Source organism: Ischnura elegans, chromosome 4, assembly GCF_921293095.1.
Source record: "Ischnura elegans chromosome 4, ioIscEleg1.1, whole genome shotgun sequence".
NCBI classification, from domain to species: Eukaryota; Metazoa; Arthropoda; class Insecta; order Odonata; family Coenagrionidae; genus Ischnura; species Ischnura elegans.
Genome location: NC_060249.1, coordinates 26,954,719 through 26,979,275, shown reverse-complemented (window position 1 = coordinate 26,979,275; position 24,557 = coordinate 26,954,719). Strand labels below are relative to the sequence as shown.

At 37.9% G+C, this 24,557-nt stretch overlaps 1 protein-coding gene across 2 annotated transcripts in view; it reads right to left on the bottom strand.

Moving 5' to 3' along the window:
• The window catches only part of LOC124157176 (farnesyl pyrophosphate synthase-like), a 70,983-nt gene that overhangs the window by 8,017 nt on the left and 38,409 nt on the right, over positions 1 to 24,557 (bottom strand). Inside the window, exons 3-6 of one of the 2 annotated variants that reach the window (XM_046531708.1) lie at positions 11,106 to 11,292; positions 7,846 to 7,986; positions 7,066 to 7,287; positions 2,104 to 2,259 (exon numbers count right to left, since the gene is read on the bottom strand). In XM_046531708.1, coding sequence (XP_046387664.1) covers positions 2,104 to 2,259; positions 7,066 to 7,287; positions 7,846 to 7,986; positions 11,106 to 11,292 — 706 coding nt within the window. Of the gene's footprint in view, positions 1 to 2,103; positions 2,260 to 7,065; positions 7,288 to 7,845; positions 7,987 to 11,105; positions 11,296 to 24,557 lie in introns of both variants that reach the window. The other variant, XM_046531707.1, reaches the window with a different exon arrangement.

The window sequence follows — 24,557 nt, the reverse complement described above, 5'->3', positions numbered from 1 at the left end:
TGACCTCAATGAAACAAAAGTTAATTTCATCATTCATGGTAGAATTACCAAACTTTGTTATTTTCGCTGAAATGCTATATCAAATTTTTAAATAAAACTTCAGTGGTAATTACAAATTTTGATCATTCAATCATTTATGTTCAATATTTCTAGAAAAGTTACTTCTGAAGTAATAAATTTCAATGGAGTGGTTTCCTATTCTTTTTTATTGCCTAAATCGAAAGATTATTACTCCTGGGGTACATATTTCATGCATTTAGATTTTTAAATGACGATATCTATTTTTTGCCATTAAATGAAAAGTGAAAATTTTCAAGTGCGCAAAAACATGACGACTACGTATGAATACTGGGAAAAGCACGTGTGACATCTGGCTGCCACCGTGTGAGGCCACCTTGGTGCAAGGCTATGAGCGCCGCCCCGATGCAGGCTGCTAGCAGGTAGCGCTTGGCTTAAATAAGGATTATTAATACCTTATCAAACGAAGAAAACTTTCCAACCTTAGCCAGTTTTAATAGGTGATTATTAAGACATGTTTCCCTGAGCTCGGTGCCTCATGCATGCATTGGTAATCTCAGATGATGTAAAACTCCTATCTACTCGAATAGAAACTAGGGCCCTGTGACGTCACGTACAGTGGCATCGCGTTTTGTTTGATGAAGGAAACTACCCTATTCTATAAAAATGAATCTTCAAATTTTTTTCTAACACCAATGACGTGTTGAGCCAAACTTTCTCAAATCTCATTTTTTGACCAATTGGCAACTTTAAGGGGATGTCCTTGGGAGAAATAGCAAGGGTATATGGTTCAGGGGCAGATCCTGGAAAGGAACAAGGGAGGAGCTAAGAAGGCTGTAACCTCCCAGCAGCAGTGGGGGTACGAATAAAATTACCATTCTATCTAGTGTAAATTGGATACCTATGGGGGGCGCTATAGACCTCCCTACCCTCTCTCTGGATCTGCCTTTGGATTGTAAAGTACCAAAAGCATGTAAAATAGGCCCTAAGTTTAGAGCTAATTTGTATTTCAATTTGCTAAAGTAGGTAAATATATATCGTATAATATTGTTTAATCCCGACTTCATTTTTGCGTTCGACTAAGTCCACATACTCTTTTTGTCGATGCGTGCATTTCTTTTGGTCGGCCCATGCGTCCTCATCATCATCTATTCACCTTTCCTGCGTGGGTCTCTTGAACTTTCCTTTACGCCTACGCGGTGCGGATTGTGCTGATAGCAAGGAATGCATTTTCGGATAGACGGTGCGTGTGCACTCTCATAGAAGGAAAGCCTCGATGTCCGCACTGCGCTGATTCTGCTGAGAGTGGGAACCGCATTTTTGTTTGCCGATGCATCTGCACTTTTCAGCAAGGAATGGCGTACCGTTGGAAGGTTCTCGAACTCACGGAGGGGGAGGGGTGGTCAGATGTGGGGATGCCTTAAAAACAGCACGCATCATTGACTCGAGGTTATTTGCCGTCAATTCGTCATCCGTCATTCGTGAGTCGTCATTTCGTCAAGAGTCGGGACCCGCGTAGCGGGAGCCCACAGGGCCGTGGAAGGGAAGTTCAACGACTGACCCGGGGAAATCGAAGGAGGAGATCACTCTCGCACAAGAGTCAATGGAACCAAATACACTTCTTGTGGCAAACCCGGGGTCTTTCATTTCTACCCGATACCGTCCCTCCTAGAGGACCACCTTCGCTGCTCGGAATCCCTCAGCATTAGTCCAAGATCCCAATTCTGAGTCGCCCCTAGTCGAGCTGTCCACGGGAGGACACGACAATATAACTAAATACTTTTGTACAAAGTGGCAACTTCCAAAAATATCAATTTTATCTAGTTTGTGTTCTGACCCACTGGGAGGGCCAATAGCTCCCAAAGATCCGCCACCGTATTGGTTCCACGCAGCCATCCCACTGATCAGTGAACTGCCAGCTTCTGAAAACCCATCAAGAACTCAAAAACATACTCTGTGTGAAGGATATATGTACCTGTATAATTTTTGCCGAAGCATTTACAGCCATCTCATAATTTAAATACACATGATCACATTACAAGTTCAAGCAACACTTTAAGTGAGTCAATTAAAAGGATTCCTTACCATAAACAGGGCAAGAGTAACTGGTGCTCTAAATGAATGATGAGCTGTTTTGTTCCTCACAATAGTCAAGTACCTTTCCATAGTATGCATGGACAAAGACTTATCAGCTCTAGCCTCCAAATCAAGTGCTTGTCCAAGATTATACCTTTGGCTCATCTGTAATAGATTTGAAAGGAGATTAATTCAAAGTCAATATAAATCAATCATTCAATTATTCAGTTTACAAATATTTTTCTCGCGTGGAATAAATAAAAAAATGCATATCAATTTACAATAGTGTTAGAGTAAATGATCAACAATTCATAATCCATATTAGAAATCTTAGATAGATTTCAAATGATCAAATATTTCAATGGATTCAGAAAAGTCAAAACCCTCATAAACTCTTCTCTAACGTCATGCAAGAAATTTTTATTTTAGAACTTTTTTACACTTAAGTGTGATCAATTATAAATACCATTGGAGTTCTCTTGAATGAATTTTCAATTAACTTTTACAACTTGGCAAAATCAAGTTCTATTTATTAAAACTATTAATCCAAATAGAAATCTAGAGAGTACAGATATAATTAACATAGGAGTTAGCCAAAAAACAATGGTTGATTAACTGCATGGACTGAAACACATTACACTAAAAATTTATTTAACATTAGAAGGACGGCAGGGGTCATTTGACCCATTTTCAGAATTCAAAATTATTTTTCTCTTATTAAAATATTTTTTTAAATTTTGAAACTTTTTCACTTTATTCATTTTGGTCTACATTTTGATAAATTAGTGAAAATTCAACTATAATGTTTTGTTTTAAATTTTTATGACATGTTATACCTAGAAGGACGGCTGGGGGTCATTTGACCCACAACTTGTTTTTGCTCTATTTTCTACTTTTTTTCTCGCTCGTGGGATCTTTTTAACTATGTATAGCTTATAATCAGCAAGTGGCTAGTGTGGTAGATGATTTGCTTCATTTTGAACCAGCAAGAATCTGGTTCAATGCCAGTTTCGTCCCAAGGGCTCCTACCTGTACTCCAAAACCTAAGCATAGTGACTTGTTGCGCTCAATCTTTCGATATTTTACGGGCAGCAAACGGAAATAAAGCGTTCTCTATCCTTGATTTGCGTAGAATTCATGTAATTATGATATTTTAATTTTGTATTTCTTTTATTGTTCAATTATTATTGTATTACCCACACCGGAAAATCATCACGTATTCCATGACTGTTTTCTGTCGGCCAAGATTCAGAGCTCTTAGAGACATTATTTTTCATCATCGCCTCATCAGGTTTACGAATACACCCATGTCTCGTATAGCGCAATTTCGATTAGCGCAATTTCGATATAGCGCAAATACGTTCCTCGGGGAAACATTGCAACGCAGTGTAGCCTAATCAAAACTCTAAAACGCTCTCGTGATAAAACGTGAACTTGCGCGAAGTACAAACGAAATTTATATCATTTTACGCATATTAATGTTATTGCTTGCCTCAAAGCTTCTTTTTTGTTTATATATTAATCGATATCTATTGCTGTGCAATGGCCAAAAGTATTACTCGTCATTGGGTCCAGATAGCCGGCTTACCGAAGTAATTTATCTCGTCTCCTTAACAGAATGATAATAAATAATTTAGATCGTTAATTAAGCGTGAGGCTAGTGGAAATGATTTTTTTTCAGCAATACGGTTTGAGACGTATTTTTGCCGTCATAGGTTATCGGGCGATTGACTTCCAGGTAGAGCGTCTACGCTGAAGCCTTCAAGGTCATCGGTATTCACGGGGGAGAAATGGAGCGGTGGCCAAGTTGCGCATGAATAGCATCAACACATAAAAGGGTCCGCTATAGAGTCTCAAACACAATGGCTTCGTTCCCTCCCCGCAATCTTAGGCCTTCTGCGTCTCAGGAATACAGTTCAGCAGTGGAAGGTGATTTAGATAGAGCCATACAGAGTTAAAACCAAGAGAATATGGCAAAAAATAGGAATGCGTGTAGAAAAATCAAGAATTTATCAATAAAAACTATAAGCCTAGAAGGGGAATTGAAAGAGGTCAATTGCTTTGAAAATGGAGAGCGTCAAAGCGATATTGCGCGGAAGTTTAAACGTACGATGCCTTATTCAGAATAAAGACGAAGTTAAAACATCAGTGACCTCAGCCGCACCAACTTCAACCAAGCGGTCTACACATACGGAAAGTTCATAGAGAATCAGTACAAAAAGACGGGAGTGGTAATCGCTCAGAGACATTTAGTGAAAACTCCGGTTGGTTCCAGCATTTAAACGGCAAGCAGGTATTTTCAGTGCGGCGATATCAGGTGAATATGCAAGTGTTGATAGCGCAGTCACCGCAACATTTTCTGATGAACTCCAAGCTGTGATTGAAAGTGGCTCCTTTCCCCCTCAACCAGTTTTTAGTGTTGACGAGACGATATTGTTTTGGAAAAGAATGCAATTTCGTTCATTCATTTTCAGGGAAGGAAAACCTGGGTCAGGTTTCAAGGCATTTAAAGACTGTTTCACGTAGCTGCTAATGACTCGACGGAGGACTTCAAATTAAAATGATTTATCATTCATAAACTCCGCTAGCTATGAAATGGCATTCGAAGTAGCATTTTCCTGTCATTTCGATGAGCGACAAAAGGGCCTGGGTGACACAATAGTTGTTTTTAGACTAGTTTGAAAAATCGTCAACTGCCGGCAACGCATTACGATCCCCTGAGATAGCAGATGTTAGCCTACCCGCACGACAGGAGGGAATTTCAAAAGCACGTAAGAATTTTTTTTAACGTGAATAAGTCTTTGAATGCGTGCATACTATCTTTAAAGATGTTTTAAACTATAAAAATTTATATAAATAATGTTTTCTAAGGCTTTTATTGGGAATATAGATGTTTTAGAGGAAATTCAATACCCAAGACCTATCCTACCAGGAACGCATCCCTATCTTCCCAATGATAAAACGCTCTCGTATAACGCAAATTCGTATAGCGCAAAGACCCCGAGGAACGCATCCCTTGCGCTATACGAGACATGGGTGTAACTGTTTCATTTTTCTGGCCTGATGTCTCTGTCACTCGGCCTTGCCCCTTTGCCAAGCCTTAGTGCCGCCTGACCCCGTCAGAGTTTGGGGAGGGGGGTTGGACTATACACTGCCCCCAGGGAAAAATCCTCTCTCCTTTTGAAAGAGCGGAGGAATTGAGTGGACTGTAAAATTCTACTGTATCTACTATCCTTGTAATCCGCACGTAGGTCGGAGAAGAAGCATTACTGCAAGTTCTTGAAAGATACGAATCAGGATACGGATGGCGGTTGAGTCCCTGCCTTGCAAACGGCAATTAGCGTTACTTTTGAAATTTTTGTCCTTTTGTACAAATTTCTAATGCTCTCCAGCTCCTTATACCTCTAATGCAACTGGAGAAGAATCTTCTAAATTGCACTTTCGTTTGTAGATTTTTTCACATGCATATCAGTAGCGAGTTGAGGAAGAAAGTAAGAAGTCCAAAAATATATCAAGAGAAGAGAACCGTCGCCATTCAAATAGCTGTAGGGAATATAGAAGTACAGTCTGGAAATGAATCGGAAACATCAATTCAAGGACATTGTGACCAATCCATCATCATCTGCGTGTGATGGAAGTGACGAAGTCCAAGATAGTGAATCCGATGGCGACTTTGGCAACAGCAAATGCACAGCTCTATCCAATGAAATGCAGCTGAACTTCTATGAGGTATATTCCAAATAAACCAGACAAAATTGGAATTGAGTACTGGGTTTTGACAGATGTGAAATGAAAATACAGCCTAAATGAATTTCTATATTGTGGAAAAGATGAAGATTGGCCATGAAATCAAGCGTTGGGGAAATAAATAGTTACTAAAGTGACCTTAACATACAAGAATTCAGGAATAAATGTACATAACTTGTAACAATTATTTTCCATCCATCCAGCTAGCAGAAAATTATAAAAAATGGAAAACTTCACTTGCTGGGACGATCTGAAAAAGCAAACGTGACGTACGAATATCCATGTAATCCATTCAACACGAGTGTTCAAAAATACCTTAGGCCATACTCTTAAGTAGAATCAGGCAAACTAGAACAATAATGTACTTTTACTCAGGAACAACAAGCGGGAGTAGATATGATGGATAGCATGTATCATTTTATTTACAAGTCTCCAAATCCAACAGCCATATCTCCACGGACACAAATAAGAGAATGGTGCCAAAAATATCACCCAATTGCATCAATTTCCTTTCCATTTTCAAAATTCCGTTTCGTGTGCAAATGGATGGTGTCGTAATACCCCCTGCCAGACGCCTTTTAGGCGGCTTGCAGGGTAATGTGTAGATTTAGATGTAGATGAATAAATCGTCCAATGTACGCATTCAGTGCAAAAAATATTTTGTGGAAACAGCGCTGAAAAAATACTGTCTGAGATTTACAACAAAGTAATAATTATTAAAAATTTGAATGAAAATCTTGCAAACACAGTGTCCCTATTGTTTAAATATAATACACAAATTTTGTTTTGAGTGCATGTATTTTAATGATTAAATTTCCATCGACTACTAAGTAATTATGGTTTAATTCATGATTTTTTTAAATACCTGTTATTGACTTTTGACAATGGAAATAATATTTAATAATGTTAAATAGTGTTTTTAATGAACTGATTCAACAATTAATACGATTAAACTGAACATTGGATGAAAACGAGGCGTTTTATTCCAAAATACATTTTAGGGGTCAAATGACCCCTAGCCGTCCTTCTAGGTATCGCGGAACTCCCGTCCTCCTAGTGTTAAGAGAATAGCATTGGTATTTATAAAAACTATTCCTCACACTTGTGTGTCAAAAAAGTTATAAATAAAAAAAAATCTGATATGACAATAGATAAGAGCTGATGAGGTTTCTGACTACTGCAACTACTTAAAAATATTTTTCTTTTACATCGAATGCAACTCACCTCAAGAAACAGCTGAACAGCATCTTTATAGTAGGGTTTGTCTCCAAAAAATATCCTCAGAATCTGATACACACCAGATTTTAAAAGGGCGGAGTCATTGAAAGCAGCAGAGCTTCCCAAATCGCCATACTGTTCTTGCAGCATGATATGCCATGCAGGTCTTCTTCGTCTTGTTTCTGCTTTATCAATTGTATCTTGTGCCACCAAAAGAGATGAGTGGAACTGGACAGAAGAATTACCCATCAATCATCATCATTTTATACTGTAAAATCACTGCAATTCTATGCGTCTTTCATTATTATGGGACAGAATAAAAATAATAATGGAGTTGAAACTACAATGTGAGTGCATTGATCAGAGAGATGAAAAATCATTCCAAATTGATAATTACCATTTCAGTTAAAAGGATAATTCAGATGACTCAAACAAGATTGAAGAAACACCTTGAGCCCACATGAACCAAATGTTACACAGAGAATGCATTATTGCATTACACACATAAACTTAAAAATACATCTGAAGAGTAAACCTAATAACCTAGAATTATATCATCATAAGTATTCAGAAATGATAGGCATTGCCTAAATGAAAAATAAACGCAAGCTCGGCTTCAATAATTAACATCTCAATTTTAGATCAGTAAGCAATTACCTCAAGCAAGGTTAGAATCTTTTAGTAACACTCCCACAATATTCAAATATATGCTCTTTCATATCTGCAATAAATGCCAATAATATCTTTAAGCATAGAGTCTACAATAAGTACAATATATGAACTTACAAGCTCTAAACACCAGCCCATAATTCTAGCCAGAAAAAGATTCTCTGGAGTTTGATCCTCAGGTTTTGCCAACATTTTGTAGGACAGAACCGTGGCAAGGCCTCTGTTTTTCTTCCCACTGGCCACATTGTATTGAAGAACCTATAAATAACATGTAAAATCATTATGATTTACTATAGATAAATCATAGTTCGAATTCATGAATATACGTGTATCAAGATCTCAACCCATAGGACTTGAAATAAGAATAAAAATGCTATTTCACTTATTTGAAACGAGAAGGACCTTTTTTCTCAGATATGTACCTAAAAGTATACAATAGGAATTTGATTGATAAAGATTTTGGCAAAATGCATAATTATTCCATTTTTTTCAAAATTTATGATAACATTATTTATCATAAATAATAAAATGATGAGATATCTATTTTACTGTAGATTAAATTTTTTTAACATGAAATGAGTCATGAATATTACTATAGTTAGCTTTCATTGGTTAAAAGTTTAGTTGAAAAAAATTTATAAGCACTGTAGTCTGAATTAATAAGAATCACGCAAGGTCGTAACCAGGATCAAAACTGGGGAGGGGGGGAGGGGGCCAGCCATGGTTGTTCAAGTTGTAGCATGCATGATTTAAGCATTGAAAAGGTGAATGAAACCAACATTTTAAGGAAACTGTAACAGCTCTTTATTAGTTTTTAAAATTATTTGCTTGAAGAAATATTATTTTCCTTTCGATTTTTGCTTCTAGGGGAGGGTAGCTGCCCCCTCCTGCCCCTCCCTGGGTACACCCATGGAATAATGCACAAGGGCTGGGCCAGGGTATACAATGATACTCCTTCATATTGTTGTATTATTTGAATCAATTTAACTTTCAATATAAAAAATATTATGGAATGAATATAAAGGTCTGACGGGGTCTATTCTCCCCAAAATGAGATGTATACACAACACTATCTCCACCTTTTCATCTGCCTGCTGGAGGTGCATTGTCAATAAGAGTTAATGGTATAGAAGAGGAGAATTTGAACTTTGCTTCTAAAATGCAATTGAATCCCTTATGCAAAGATCGTACATAGAGAGCTTGTATAAGTTAAAATACACTTATTTCCAGCATTCATAAACCTGAGGACTAAATAATAAATAGGCTCTCTTCCATTTCATACCAAATTTATAATATCCTCTAAAAGGTCCAGCATAAAAAGGGAAAATGTTTTTCAAACAGGGTACTAATTACGGGTTTTTAAACTAATTTTAACACTTTTTGTAATCAAAAAACTTCATTTTTCAAAGAAATCTCTTGTAATTTCATGATTTTTCAGCATTTTGTTTCCATTTAAGAAGCAAGTTAATTTTATTTCTTTATATTTTGGGGGTCGCCCAGGCCCCCTGGACCTCCCCCTCACTATGCCACTGCCTGAAAGTATCCCCTTAAACCATCAAAATAAATAAAGTTCCAACAAAATGCACAGCACTTAATAAATCTTAAAAGTCACTGAATAGAGAAAAAAACATTTCTAACAGATTCTGCTGTGATATAGTTCTCGCCTCTAAAAGGGAAAAACTCTACAGAAACAAAATAGGAGGGCCGTTTTTTTCCAAACTCCGCAAGCTCAGCAAAAACACAATACAAGCTATAGGTGGGTACTGCGCATCCTCCGCACCACACACTTAAGGCATTTTTGACCATTAAGTTTTCAGTTTAAGGTTGGTGGCAATCTCATTACAGTAGCTGGTACAAAAGGGGGGGATGCAAAAGATATCTTGAGTTACCTTTACTTTTATCCTAATAAAAAATAATCAAGTCACATGCAGAGTTGAAGAAAGTTTTAGTAAAATTTATTACACGCATATACAAGACAATGCCATCTCATGATATCTGCCATGTTAGGCAATACAGGCGGGCCAGCAAGTGGGGGGGCACGCGCCCCCCATCTGTATCCGCCACTGTCTCATTAGCTACGCTGCCTCAACTGATTCTCCCACCAAGTGTGCATTGCGGAGCACCAGCCAGAAAGCTCACCGATTGGCTTCTGCATCGACATGTCTTGACCATCACTTCAGCATTGACTTGACTTGTCAATAAAAAACAGAATTTCTTTTCATGAATTGTGGCTATAGATTAGACGGATTAAATATGACACTCACGAATCAAAGCAAAAATCGCTACAATGGATGCAACAAAAATCACCAGGCTAACAAAGAAAATTCAGACGATCCTTTCACCAATTGAACAGGATGTGCTTGCATGTGTTGGTTAAAAAGGTGTGTTGGATTTCATGCAGCGTGACAAAGTTAATACAGCTGCTTACTGTGAAACTTTAGGCCCATTCCCATTCAAAACAAAAAGAAGAGACATGCTGACATGCCAATGCCCGTCTTGTCAGTGCTGATTCAGCCCAACTGCTCCTTGAGTAATTTCAGAGGGATATTTTCTATCACCCATCATACAATGCTCACCTAGTGTGGTGTGATCTCCATCTTTACACTGAAATAAAGATGTGGCTAGGAGGGAATCATTTTAAAATGGGCGATGAGGCTCAGGACCAACACAACATTCATTGGAAGTCATTGGCGGCAATATCTTATGAAGAAGGTATAGTAATGCTTGTCCACAGGCACGACCAATTCCTCAATCGCTGAGGCAATTATGTCAACAGGACACCATAATAAGTGTGCTCAATACATTTTTAACTATGAAATAATTTTTAATCGATCATTTCGTCTTCGGTTCATGGCCCATCGGAGCTTGACAAAACACGGCCCTCGTTATTTTCAAAGAATTATGTCCCTCATACTGATAAAAGAGCTAAAATATCTCTCGCAAAATTGGTAAGAATTCATCAGCTTCAGCTTACACAACAGGGCTTTTACAATAGCAATTTGCAACTTTCTTAAAGGCAACATATTATGTTTGGAAACAAAGCTTCTGCCTACCTTACTGCTTCATGCCATATTCGAAGTTCTGAAAATTATTGCGGCCATTCTACAATTTAATTCGAGTAATTCCTCCGATGGTTCTATTAACTACACTCCAGTAGGTGTCATTGTATATCATTATTGTGACAAGAAGGTTTCTGAATGATTTCAAATGCAGCCAATATCTTCAAGCAATTGTAATTCAAAGGAGCTAAGAACCGTAAACTAAAAAGACACAGATATACACTCTCATCACTCTCTGCAGCACAACATGGCAATGCAAAGTTATGAACCAATTTTAATTGGAGGGTTTGACAGTGCATTCAAATGCCTAGTACTTACTTTTCCAAAGTGCTGCCTGTTGGCAGGAGGAGAAGGAGAATCAATTGACTCGGGAGGAGTACGAGTAAGTTCTTGCACAAGATCTGGAAATATTTTAGTGAATTCAATGACTTCTACTTTGCTAATAGCAGTTCCAAGCAATGCTGGTGGTATGGCAACAAGCTTATCAAGATCCTTCTTCTGCTTTCTACTAAAAATAAGAAAAAATAAATAATTAAAATCCATATTGAACCAGATTCTTTCAAATAAATAATTGCATAGTCATATAAACTTCAGCCTAGGAGCCTGATATTCTATGCATGTTCTTGTGGTGGGCACATAAGTAAAGATAAATCATTGTTTATTCAAAGAGACAGTCATCTAAAAGGATCAAAATCCATTTTCAGTATCATCTGACAATTTCTCGATAATATCTCATTAGACACAGGGTACAAAGCTCATGAGTGGGTCACCCCATCCATTTTGTCTTATACAGTTGTATGCCACTATTGACAAGAACTGTACTAAGCATAAAATACAGTTAAGCATGAATTTAAATACATAATTAAGCGTTGCACAACTTAGGTCAATTTTGCACATTACATAATAAATAATATATTCTGGAGTTACGGCTCACCATCAATAGGGAAATTGCATACTTTTTATAAACAGTATGCTGATATACTACAGTAAACACTTGGTACAGCAATATACTTTTTTCCGCTTAAAATTCAGTTTATACCCTAGAAAATGACTCCCAAAAGTCGCCCGAGTTTCGCGGGCTAAAAAATACCGCCCCCACTAATCTTTGGCTGTGACGTCATAGTTCAGTACGAGTCCAAGATCCAAGCCCAGTAACTGCAGGTTTGGAAGAGCCACGTTGCGTTTAAAGGAGAACATGGGTGAAATAAGGAAAAATTACAAGTGGTGCATTATTCCTCTGTGCAATAACACCCCAGAAAAAAATTTTCGTCTGCATTCCCACGGAGGAAATAAGAAGAAAAGCCTCGATGAATGCCGTCTGTCGGGATGAGCGTTACGGAAAAATAAGAGTATAATAAACGGAATGATAAACCCGTGTGCTATGTGAGCGAAGATAACTTTAATATAAATAATATTTCCATATTTCATTGACTGAATAACTTGAAACTGAGATTTTTCGATAATTCGGCCGCCGTAGAATAAAAACTCAACTTCCGAACAAAAATCGAGATAGGTGTTTCTCGATGGTTACGATGGACTCAAATTATTAAGGCACTTGTTCAATTTCAGTTACGGAAGGACATAGAAAATTCCATGATGTTTAAAATCAAGGGAGGAAATATGAAAATATAGAGCAACGTTGATCCTCATGCATTCGAGTGCCAGCCAAGAAGACAGCGTTTTCTTCTACTGTCGGCGTCAAAATGATGCGCCGCTGTACTTTGCAAATTTATATCCTGGCTTCACTACATGCTATAATAATGAACTATACGTCATTTTAAAGGAAATTTTATCCTAAATTCTGATTTATTTTATTACAAAAAAATTGAAAAATGTAGACACGGTCAGTGCAATAAATGACTCCGCGCACCGAAAAATTAGCCGTTTTGTCAACTTCATGAACTTTGCAACTCAACCTAAGGAAAACTACTACGTCTACAGCATTCGTCTTCCACATTAATTTACACTCATCAGTGCGGATTAATAAAATGGCTTTTGGGTATTTTTCGAACTTATATTTTGTTATAAATTAATGAAAATATTTAAACATTATCTTGTCCCATAGTTTACCCCGAAAAATAAAGAAAGTTGTAGATGGAAAAAGAATGGAATCCAGAGGTGGTCACAAAAAATGAATCGCAGCATTCTTTGATTTTATTCTACGCCGTTGCTTGCTTTTCAAAAAAAAAGTTGAGTCACAAGAGGATTATACCTCTTGTGACTCAACTTTTTTTTTGAACATATGTTCCGCGGCCTTTGATTTGGAAACTATGGAGATAAGAATGGACATGTGTGGATCAGCAATTTCCATTTAGTTGGTTGTCAGGATAAACCAAGGATCCATTTAAAGGTTGTCAGGCCATCGTATAAAGATAGGACTGATGTGCACCACAGGGGAAATGGTGTGTTTGAGGGAAAGTCAAACCCAAAGTTGCCCAAAGAATGTGCAGTTCTATGTTGCTCTTTCCCCAGTTAAAACCAAATAGAAATTGGATTGGGATGATATTTTCACCACGGGTTCCAGTGATAGTGAAAGTGCAGGTGATCACGGTCATCGTCGAAAGTCATCCCTCTAGGATTTCCGATACGGAATTTTTAAGTGACAACCGATCGCAATGACGATGAGCTCGCCTTTAGAGAAGGTTTCAGATATATCGTGAGAAAAGCTCCCAAAATGTATTAAAGACTCTGTTTGGAAAACATGCACATTTTAATGCTAATTTAGGAAGTATTTCATTTCAAAAGTAACTTATGAACACCTGAAGACGTTGTGTTTATTATATTGATCGAAGTGCGATTGACCGATTCTTTCTGCAGAATAGGAAGTGGCTTCGGGGTTTTTAGTCACAAGATGGTAGATTGTGTTGGAAGTTCGTCTATATTATCGCTACTAAATTGAAAAATTAATAGCCTGGCCTCCTCAGAGCTTCCTGTCGCCCTCCAGGCAAGGTATTTTTAAGTTGAAAGTATCATCGACAGCTTCGAGGTGGAAATAAGTTCACCATAAGACTCTACCGGACTGCCAAAAGAATACACATTTCACATGAGTATACGCTTTCGCCAATATTATACGCAAGTCTCACTTTGTTATGAACTATAAAATATTACAGATGCTCATCAGCTATCTTTCCATTTCTCGGCATCGACTTTCCGAGCCGACGAAGTCTAGTTTCACTAAAATACCCTGTTATCATGATGGAATCAGTAACAGGAAGCTTGCTAGGATCAGCCTAAGAATAACCATATGCCTTCATCTTTACGCAATCTATCGCTTTCAATGGATGAGAAATAGATCAAATAATAGCCCTGAAGTCACAATGAACAACTGCGATACGTCTGCACTTCAATAAATGAATCATAACCACGCCGTCGCATGTATAATAGGGCGGATCGCAAAAATCGATTTTTTTCAAATCCATCTGGCCCAATGAAAAAAAGTTGTGGGACCGATCAAAAATAAGGCCTGAAAATTTTCAGACCTGTACGTGAACCCCTGACCCTCGCTCAAATGCAATTTAGGGGGGGAAGGTCAAAATTCGAAAAATATAATATTTTATGGTCATTTCCTATAGATTTTGCCGAGTTACTGCCCTTTTAGGGCGAAAATTTCGTGCATTTTGACGTATCTGCCACCGTTTAGCCACAAAATGCCTAATTTGAGTCCGCGTCCGCGAAGAAAATGTTCCAACGCCCACGCAGCGTCGCGGATACCAGAGCCGCAGGCCGATCCCTTCCCCTCCACGCTCGCTTCTCCCCCTCCCACGCCTCTAATACAGCAAAATTCATTCCGCGCATGCTGCTAGGAGGTCGTTTATCTTTGATAATATAAATCAGAAGATGGTAGAAGGTAAAAAACGATGCGTAGTGAGACGACTTGTCCCTTATTTGGCGCCTCGTCGGCGTTAAACAAATCGATGTTACCAACTTTTAGAGAAGTGATGAAATATTTTTAGATCTGCGCACGCAGGAAAGGAGACTACGATCTATGAAGACGCCTCTCGTGTGGCTATGAAAGTTTGGGAACTTAGGCTATGCACTTCTATTCCGGTATTGTCCGACAGCTATGACTAAACGGATGAATAAGGGTGAAGGCCGCCGGCGTAACCTCCCCGCTCCCCTCTCGAACGCCCCAGATGCACCAAAATTCACACCAAGTGCGTCTTTCTTCGTTAGTCTTACTAATATTTGATGTATCAGCATCGTCCAGTGAGGAACAATCATGAAGCAATTACTCAATTACCTGCTTTCCAGTCTGTATTTCTTATGTTGGTGTCATTCCTCGTCTTTTGCTGCCTTCAACAAAGTTTTGGTAAATTCTTTCGCGAATTTCTCGTCCGTATGTATAATAAAAGGAATATTGAAATTCAAATTTGAACTTTCATCCATAGATTTTTAAATTCCACAGCTCTAAGCTCAGATATATCCGAAGGAACCGGAGTCTCTCTCCAATATATCATCAGCGGGTAGTCCTTTACGTCGATATTAAAATCCAGCAATTAAAAAAATCTCGGATTGGTCGCCAAACGCATCCTTGCAGAAACGCAAATTGGGTCCCTAGATTACCCTCCCAACGTTTATGTCGCAAATCCAAGTCAACTCAGTGCAATTAGTAAATAGACCACTGTAAGGGATGAAATACGATTTGATGCTTTCCCGGCGAATGATGTGTGTAAACTCTTTTCGGGGTTCAACAAAATTTATCCCTTAGGATGAGCCCCCAGTCGGAGCTTGAAATGTTGGCCATTATGGAAAAATTAACCCGGTGGGAATCCCGAGAAGAGTCTACCCACACTGCAAGGGATGTTGTAATTTTGCTTATACTTAGCAAAGGGATGATGCCTCCTTTATGGGCGCTATTCGCTTAGTACCATCATAATCAAATCCTTTTTAATTCTGTGTATCTAATTTTCACTCGGAAAGGAATCGATAATCGCAGATTTTATAACTTTTGCTAATCCTCCGGTCGGGGGAGGCAAACCTCCAAAAGAGGAACCCTGTTTCTTCAACTAACACCACACATTCCCCTCTAAACTTGTATTGATAAGTCCTCTTCCCTTTTTTCATCAGACAAGAGTATAGTCTTTCATTCCAATAAAATAAGGCCCTTTGATGACCCCTCTCTTTTCTTATTCACATTAATTAGCATCTTTTTCTGTCTACGTAAGTAATTCTGGTACACTAGCTTTGATGTATCTTACGAAGTTATGACTTTTGCGTCAGCTAAAGTTACGGGAACGATAATTGCTGTTGCTTGGTTCTTGCACATACCTCTTTCACAGTTGGCAGACGCATTTTCCGCGAAGAAGTTCCAATTTGAGGTTATAGTCCTTAATGTTTATTTCATGAGGAAAGTAGAGATACAAATCGGCTAATTTCTCGCCAGTTTAATTTTCTTCGGATGAATAGATGAAGAAATTTTTTGATACTATTTTCCCGTACAAGAATTGACGATGATTACTCAACGCTCTCCTACGATTTCCTTTTTTCCTCAGTTGTCGAGTTTCTTTAGGGTTCAATCCAGCAGCCATCATTTATCTTTTCGTCAGATTGTCTTTCAAAATACTTCTTCATTGGGGGAACCTTACGCTCCTCAATGCACTTACACGCAAAAATATCGCACAATTTAAAATGTTCCTTTAAAATTGTTTGAGTCTTTACTTCAATAAAACCCTACTTTTGGCAAATGACGATTTTCGTAAGTTTTAGTACTTCCTGTGGTACCGCTAAATCCATTTAGTCACATTCATAATGGAAGAGAAGCGCGTCACCATAGTTCGCACACCTTCATAGCCACTCGAGAGGCGTCTTCATAGATCGTAGTCTCCTTTCCTGCGTGCGCAGATCTAAAAATATTTCATCACTTCTCTAAAAGTTGGTAACATCGATTTGTTTAACGCCGACGAGGCGCCAAATAAGGGACAAGTCGTCTCACTACGCATCGTTTTTTACCTTCTACCATCTTCTGATTTATATTATCAAAGATAAACGACCTCCTAGCAGCATGCGCGGAATGAATTTTGCTGTATTAGAGGCGTGGGAGGGGGAGAAGCGAGCGTGGAGGGGAAGGGATCGGCCTGCGGCTCTGGTATCCGCGACGCTGCGTGGGCGTTGGAACATTTTCTTCGCGGACGCGGACTCAAATTAGGCATTTTGTGGCTAAACGGTGGCAGATACGTCAAAATGCACGAAATTTTCGCCCTAAAGGGCAGTAACTCGGCAAAATCTATAGGAAATGACCATAAAATATTATATTTTTCGAATTTTGACCTTCCCCCCCTAAATTGCATTTGAGCGAGGGTCAGGGGTTCACGTACAGGTCTGAAAATTTTCAGGCCTTATTTTTAATCGGTCCCACAACTTTTTTTCATTGGGCCAGATGGATTTGAAAAAAATCGATTTTTCCGATCCGCCCTAATTGTATAAGTATGCAACCTATACTATGGCCGTGCCGCCGTCTCTCCTCGTACTGAACTATGACGTCACTTTTCTACCAGCCAATCATCGGGCGTTTTCGCTTCTCACTTGCATTTGAAAATTCTCGTGAACTTTGATGCATTAAATATCGTAAACCACGTCATAAAATAATTAAAAAAACTTTCACCGAGGTATGCAAACATATATTTTTATATAATTTTGGGGCTATTGATTATATCTGAAATATATGCAAGTTCCCTTTCGACATGCCTTTTAAAAAAAGTACCTCCATGGAAAAGTGAAACATGTATCTATAGACGGCAAGAATTATTGTAATCCCTGGCAATCCAGTACATAGGTAAGTAGTTGAAACAGTAAAATTAACATATGGGACTCCTATGGATTATTTTTTGATACCTATAGTCAACAAGGACCTTTTTTTGTTTTTTTTTAAATTAAAAATAGTGGTCCTGTTTCTTTCTTTTCTCTTTGGATATAAAATTGTAACGCCACCTAAGTTTCATCTTTATAGCGGCCTTTGCCACGTCTAATAAATGCAAGATATAGAACAAAAATAAAATAATCAAATGAAAATTTCACGGTGAAAGAGCTAAAATATCTCTCGTAAAATTTTTAAGAATTCATCAGCTTCAGCTTACACAACAGGGCTTTTACAATAGCAATTTGCAACTTTCTTAAAGGCAACATATTATGTTTGGAAACAAAGCTTCTGCCTACCTTACTGCTTCATGCCTTATTCGAAGTTCTGAAAATTATTGCGGCCATTCTACAATTTAATTCGAGTAATTCCTCCGATGGTTCTATTAACTACAATCCAAAACGTAATGCAGAAATTAGGTTTGACACAAGGGTAAAATTTTACAAGAGGTACAATCCGGATTTTGCCATCAAACCTACACTTTCCGGGTACATGTACGGGCTGGTCAACTAGAAAAAAATATCCCTCGAGCTGGTCCAGTTGGTAGGGTGCGTTAATCAGGAGGAAAGTGAAGGTTTGAAGGCGAAATCCGGATTGTACCTCTTGTAAAGTAATACCGACACAAGTAAGTGCGGTATTGCAATAAATACACCATTATTAATTAGTGCAACATTAAATACCACTAGGTAAAACTTTATACCACGATGGACAAATGCTATTAATCCGAGCCGGCGGTTGTGTGCCATTTGAAATCACACGACATGACGACAGCAACGACAGTCGCAGTTACGCAGTTACGATAACGATATCACGATATTTTCGATCTTCCAACCCGAGGCACATCACCGCAATTTATGAACCAACCTTATTTGAGAGCATTGCAGAAAAATGTGTACCAATGATATAGTTGCGATGTAAAATTAATAAAGTCGTTGTTTTTATGCATAAAAAGGATAAATTATTATCAATTGACTTAACGGACCAAATATAATTCCTCAATATCAATTTGAGATCAAGTTTGTTATACTTCTTGCAAAAAATAAAATTCGACCAAAAATGTGTTTCAATTAATTATTGCTCAAACATGACATCAGTAAGTATTATTATACCCTATCTAGGTATTTTAAGGCGCTATTAGACTTACGTTAAACGTATCGACTACGCTCCATAATGTATTTTAGATAAAATTCTATTACGCGTCAGGAAGTAATGAATAATCATTTTCCATGCTAAATTAATTTTTGTAGAATCTTAAAAAGCAATAACGTGGAATATGTAATAACCATATATTTGAATTTTATATCCCATCAACAAAGAAATGAAATTTTAGAATTTCCAACAATGAATTCGGAAAAACTGCGGTGGGGAGATAAATTTACCGGTGTCATTGTAAAGTGTAGAAATATCACCAACCTGCATCGTTCGTTCAAGTCGGGAGAGAAAATAATATTATAATAATCATTCATTTACTCCCACATTTGTTTACATCTGAATACAAAACTAACAAGAGAAGGAGCTTTAATAGGTAGTCTCCAAGGTCATAGGACCAGACGAATTGAGCCACCAACAAATAACAAAATGTATGCCAATAAAAAATAATAAAGCAGCAAATGATACATGAGTGTTTAAAATAAAACAATCAAAATAAATTTTCAATTATTTCTTGCGAGAAAAGCCAGTCTTTAGCAAGTCTTAACATTACATTTGAGGATTTATTTTTTTTATTCTAGCGGGCAGTAAATGAAATAACTTTGGTCCCATGTAAAGAAAACAGCGTAATATGTTAACTAAGGTCTGTTTGCTACTGGAAATGACTCACTCCTTAAATTATATTTATATTTATCACATCCACTCGGCATATTTCCACTTATGGCAAAAAAAATTTAAGCACTTTGAATAAATACAAATGCCTTAGTGGCAATAAATTTAGGGCTATAAACAACGGAAATGAGTGTTCATAAAAAAATATTCTATGGAAAATATTCCTTCACTGTTCGTCAAGAACAGACATCAATAACTGTTATTTATACAGAACCCAGTGAAAATGAACGGTTCGTCAAAAAAAGCAGTTTAACCTCTAGGAGGACCAAGGTCAAGGATGGAGAGGCTAATCGAGCTTCTGTCGGCCAAGGCCACGCGGAAGACTGCTGGTGATGGAGGAGGTGGGGACACGCTGGGTATTGAAGAGCGCGAATACGAGACGCAACGTTTTAAATAGATGTTTGGAAAGTGCCTTTTACTCGTCCTCAGGAAAACGCATCACTCCCGCTCGACCGGAGTGTTTTCGCCGCGTCTTACTGTTTTAATATTAAACAAAAGTATTTTTATAATACAATATAACTTTATTCCATTCATATGCAATTACATTACAACAGAAAACCCTTTAGCATTGGTGGAATATGTACGTACCCCTTGTGAAATCTTTTTGAGGCTACCATCAAACACTGTTTATACAGGACTGGTGCTATCAATACATGACAAATAAATTTCTATCGTTGAATTCAGTGATTTTTTCTTATCATTTGCATTCAATTGTAATATTCCAATAAGATACTATGCACACAACGCTAATATACATTGTAACTAACTTGCTTTAAGAAACGCATAACGATTACATACATACGTGCGATATACCTTGTATTGAGAACATTTTATGCTAGGTACCTTTCTTAACAAAAACTTTACTTCCTCATAGCACATACCTAAGCCATTTTTTAACAGCGGATGTAAACCCCCATATTTTCTCCTTCCTTGCCACATTTATTGGCAACATCCTAAATAATTTTGGCCCCAAGCATTGATATGACTGCCGATAAATTTCAATCGTTGGCCTACGCATATCAAAGTTTCTCCAACATCTGATGTAATAAGTTTGTGGTCCGGCCTTTTCACCGCTACGGTTATAGAAAACTCTAAGGACTTTATAAATAAATATATGCCTTAATGGGAGGATATCTAGTTTTCTAAAAAGAGGGAATAAGTGGCTTTTCCTAAACGATCGCGTTATAACCCTGATAACCCTGTTTTCGATTTTCCATTGTTTGCGGGTGAAATTTGTGGGTCTTGCCCATGGCTAAATTGAAATTGAATTAATTGGAAACTTTGTACGTTACACGTAGATTTATGCATCCAAGTATGTATTTATTCCTGTGCCGTAACCTAGAGGAAATACCTTTACTATCTAATCTTGAAATATCCAGGGCATAAAAAGTTGACCATTTAAAACGTTTTACCTATATAATAAATTTTAACAATATACTTAAGTATTTTCTGGGATTTAAATTTCTATATGTTACACACAATTGGGTGGTTTCCTAATATTTTTTTAATTACTAAATCGAAAGATTATTACTCCTGGAGTACGTATTACACGCTCTTAGATTTTTAAATGACGATATCTATTTTTCACGATTAAATGAAAAGTGAAAATTTTCAAGCGCGCGAAAACGCGACGGCTAAGTATGAATGCTGGGAAAAGCCCGTGTAACGTCATTCTGGTTACCGCTACCGCTGAAGGTAGCAGAGTACCCTGTTAGCAGGTAGTGCTTGGCTTAAATAAGGATTATTAATACCCTATCAAACGAAGGGTACTTTCCGACCATAGGCAGTTTTAATAGGTGATTATTAAGAGATGTTTCCCTAAGCTCTGTGCCTCATGCATGCATTGGTAATCTCAGACGATGTAAAACTCCTATCTACTCGTATAGGTCCCTATGACGTCACGTGGAGTGGCATCGCATGGGAGCCAATCTGGCCTTTTTTTAAATGCGGTTAAAATTGACCACTGCCATTCGTCTAAATTGGGAATTCTAAAAACAAATAATTTGTATATTATGAATACAGTAATGATGGGTAACGAATCGCAATCAATGCCCTTCGTTTTCTTTGATGATGGAAACTACCCTATTACAAACTACCACGCAAGTCACCTGAATAGGCGTGTGGAACGGGTTGTTCGGACACGAGCCGTTAATAAATACAAATAAAATGCGCATACGAAGTGCAGCCAAGCATTATTTAAGCCCTTTACTGTTCCAGAAACAAAACGAATTCCCAAACCTATCCGTTTTGCAAAATATCTCTCCCAGTTTATCGTTTCTGAAGGACCTAAAAAGATAGTGAGGTTCTAATATGATGTTTTCCGTGTCGCTCTGAAATATATCTACTCTTAATAGCTTGAGCAGTTTAAAGACAGCTAAACACGGTGAATTATCATGCGAATGATCGTGCTGGATGATCAGGTGATCATTCACAGGATCATGCGAGCAAAATGGAACATGTGTTAATTTTCACTGAATGATCATGCCCATGACGGTTCATTCGCGAATTTTTCTGTTATACACGGCGAATGATTCCATTCGCATTATCATCAGGGATGCCGACTTATAAAATATTGAGGGGCCCAAACCGGGGATTTTTCCCCGATAAAAAGTAGTGAGTTTTAAGGTTTTTATTTAGAAGAGTCGTACGATCAACATTACAATCCTGATAACTCGAATCTCGATATCTGGACACTACTGGGAAAATCGACAAGCCTGACACATTTTTTCCTCACACTTATAACGAATTTTTGAGGGGCCTCGGGCCCCCATAACCACATGGAGTCGGGGCCACTCATTATCATTCAATGTATATAGCGGCCTTAAGCCTCGTGTGTAGCCTCCGAATTTTCAGCTACTAGTATATTGAGATGATTCCTATTTCACATTGAAAAAATTAAATACATAAGCACAGTACCATAAAATAATTTCTAGCCATTTCCTACATCTACATTTATCGCATGTATTCCAAATTTAGGCAATCGTATACAAGTTTCAAATAATTTCCGTTTCTTCGACTTCAGAGGTACAAAAAAAATTGAGGATTCTTACGACTCACGAATAGAATTTGTTCAGATTTTTCGAATTGATGGGGAAATGAAATAAAGGTTTAAAACCTATGCCTGTATCTAACAACTATTTACTTAAAATTTTGAATCTTCCTCGGTAGTTCATTAACTAAACAGAAGAATCAAATCGTTTTCTCGAGATCTGACTTTGAGAACAAAAAATTTTCTTGAAGTGATCTTGCGTGCATTCCATTAGAGCGTGCTACATAGAGCAATGATCCTGAAAGTTAAACCGATTGTACAGTTCATCTCTGAAGATAACCGCATTTCATCGAATTTCCTGCTCATGATTGTGATCCGGCGGCAAACGCATGCACGGTCTCTTATCGATCTGACAGCTAATATTCCATTAAATCTTACAAATGGTGATACAATAGCTTTATGATTCGCTTTTGATATCATTGTCGTCAAGTTTTTAAAATAGCTCGAACATTAAATTTATCATCATCTTCAACAGTCATCGATTACTATATTGGATTATCGCAGCCCTCCGCTCAATTCGCCTAACGGTCGATGTTTTAATACCTAAAAATTCTTCTGATTTAAATCCTTAATAACCTACACTATGTGTTTCTTCCGAGCAGTGGCGTAGCCAGGAATTTCGTTCAGGGTCCAAAACCAGGGGAGAAAATGTTTGGTAAAAACAGGGTACTAAGTAGACGGTTTTAAACTAATTTTAACACTTTTCACAATCGAAAAAACTTCATTCGTTGAAGAAATATTTTGTGAATTCATGATTTTTCAATATTTTTTCTTTCATGAAGGAAAATAATTGTGTTTTCATATTTCGGGGGAGGGGGGGAGTCGGACCCTCGGATCCTAACCTGGCTACGCCACTGTTTCCGAGGTCCACCACTGCCTCTCTTCCTTTCCACCTGTCCTACTAAAATAATTTTCATTATTTCATCGTCCCTCATGATGTGGCCAATTAAATTGCCCCATCTTCTACCTAAGGTTTAAAAAAAAAACTTCTCATTTCACCTACTCTTCCGAGAAGATCCGCATTACTCTCGCTATCTATCTATTTGGTCTCCCTCATTCTTCTTTACCAACAAATTTCGAGAGCTTCCAACCTTGATTTGAATCAAATATACGCTTTGGGAATGTTTTTTTCGTTGCTGTACAAGCTAGAATTTTTTGCGAAATGAAACAATGTAGAAATCGTTTTCAACTTTCACCCCAAATCCAACTCATACCTTAAATTTGCCAGGATAATGAGAAATATTTACTCGAGCGTGCGTCTTTGAAGGTCAATTTGTTGATGGGGAAATACTTTACTTGAAAACCAAGCGTGAAGACAGAGTAAAACATACATAAAACACGATATCCGTCTTGATTCATGCAGCAATTTTAATACGATTCCTGGAAAATAAAATTTGTTACCTTACCTATCATAGAAAATATCGACGCAGGAAATCAGTGCCAATAAGAGGTCCATGGTAAGCCCCTAAAGCCTTGGGTTCGAGTGTATTTCCTGGTTATTATTAACGTTTTTATTCTTACGAATTTACGGTTCGTTTATGAGGTAGATGTACAATTATTACTTTCGCTTTTCTCCTCAATTCTACAATTTATATTATTCAAGATCAGATTCTTCTTAATCCCATTCTTCCGTGTCGTGACGTGCCTCTTCGCTTAAAATTCCCATCGGGTAAAACCGATGCATCTTGGCGGTCACGCGGTCGCTGAATGAGAATTTAATCCGTGACAGAGGACATCCATCTCATCGTCGTCCTACGCACAATGCGGCCCGAGCAGAGTTTCTCAACGCCGGCCCAGAGGACGCGCCCTCTGCGGGGAGACCAATTCATGCGGACGAGAGTCGAATGACAAGGTCGCGATCTCGTACGCGTTAAGCAAAGCCTTCAGTGTCGATCATCGCCAATACCCTTGCGCAATGGAGCAATCATTTAAGTATTCTATTGTCTGTCCAAGACACCAGAGTTTGAGGTGCTCTATCGTCTAAACGAAGCAATTAAGAATACGGTAGAGAATTTATTCCTACGTTGGATCATTTACCTTAAAAAAT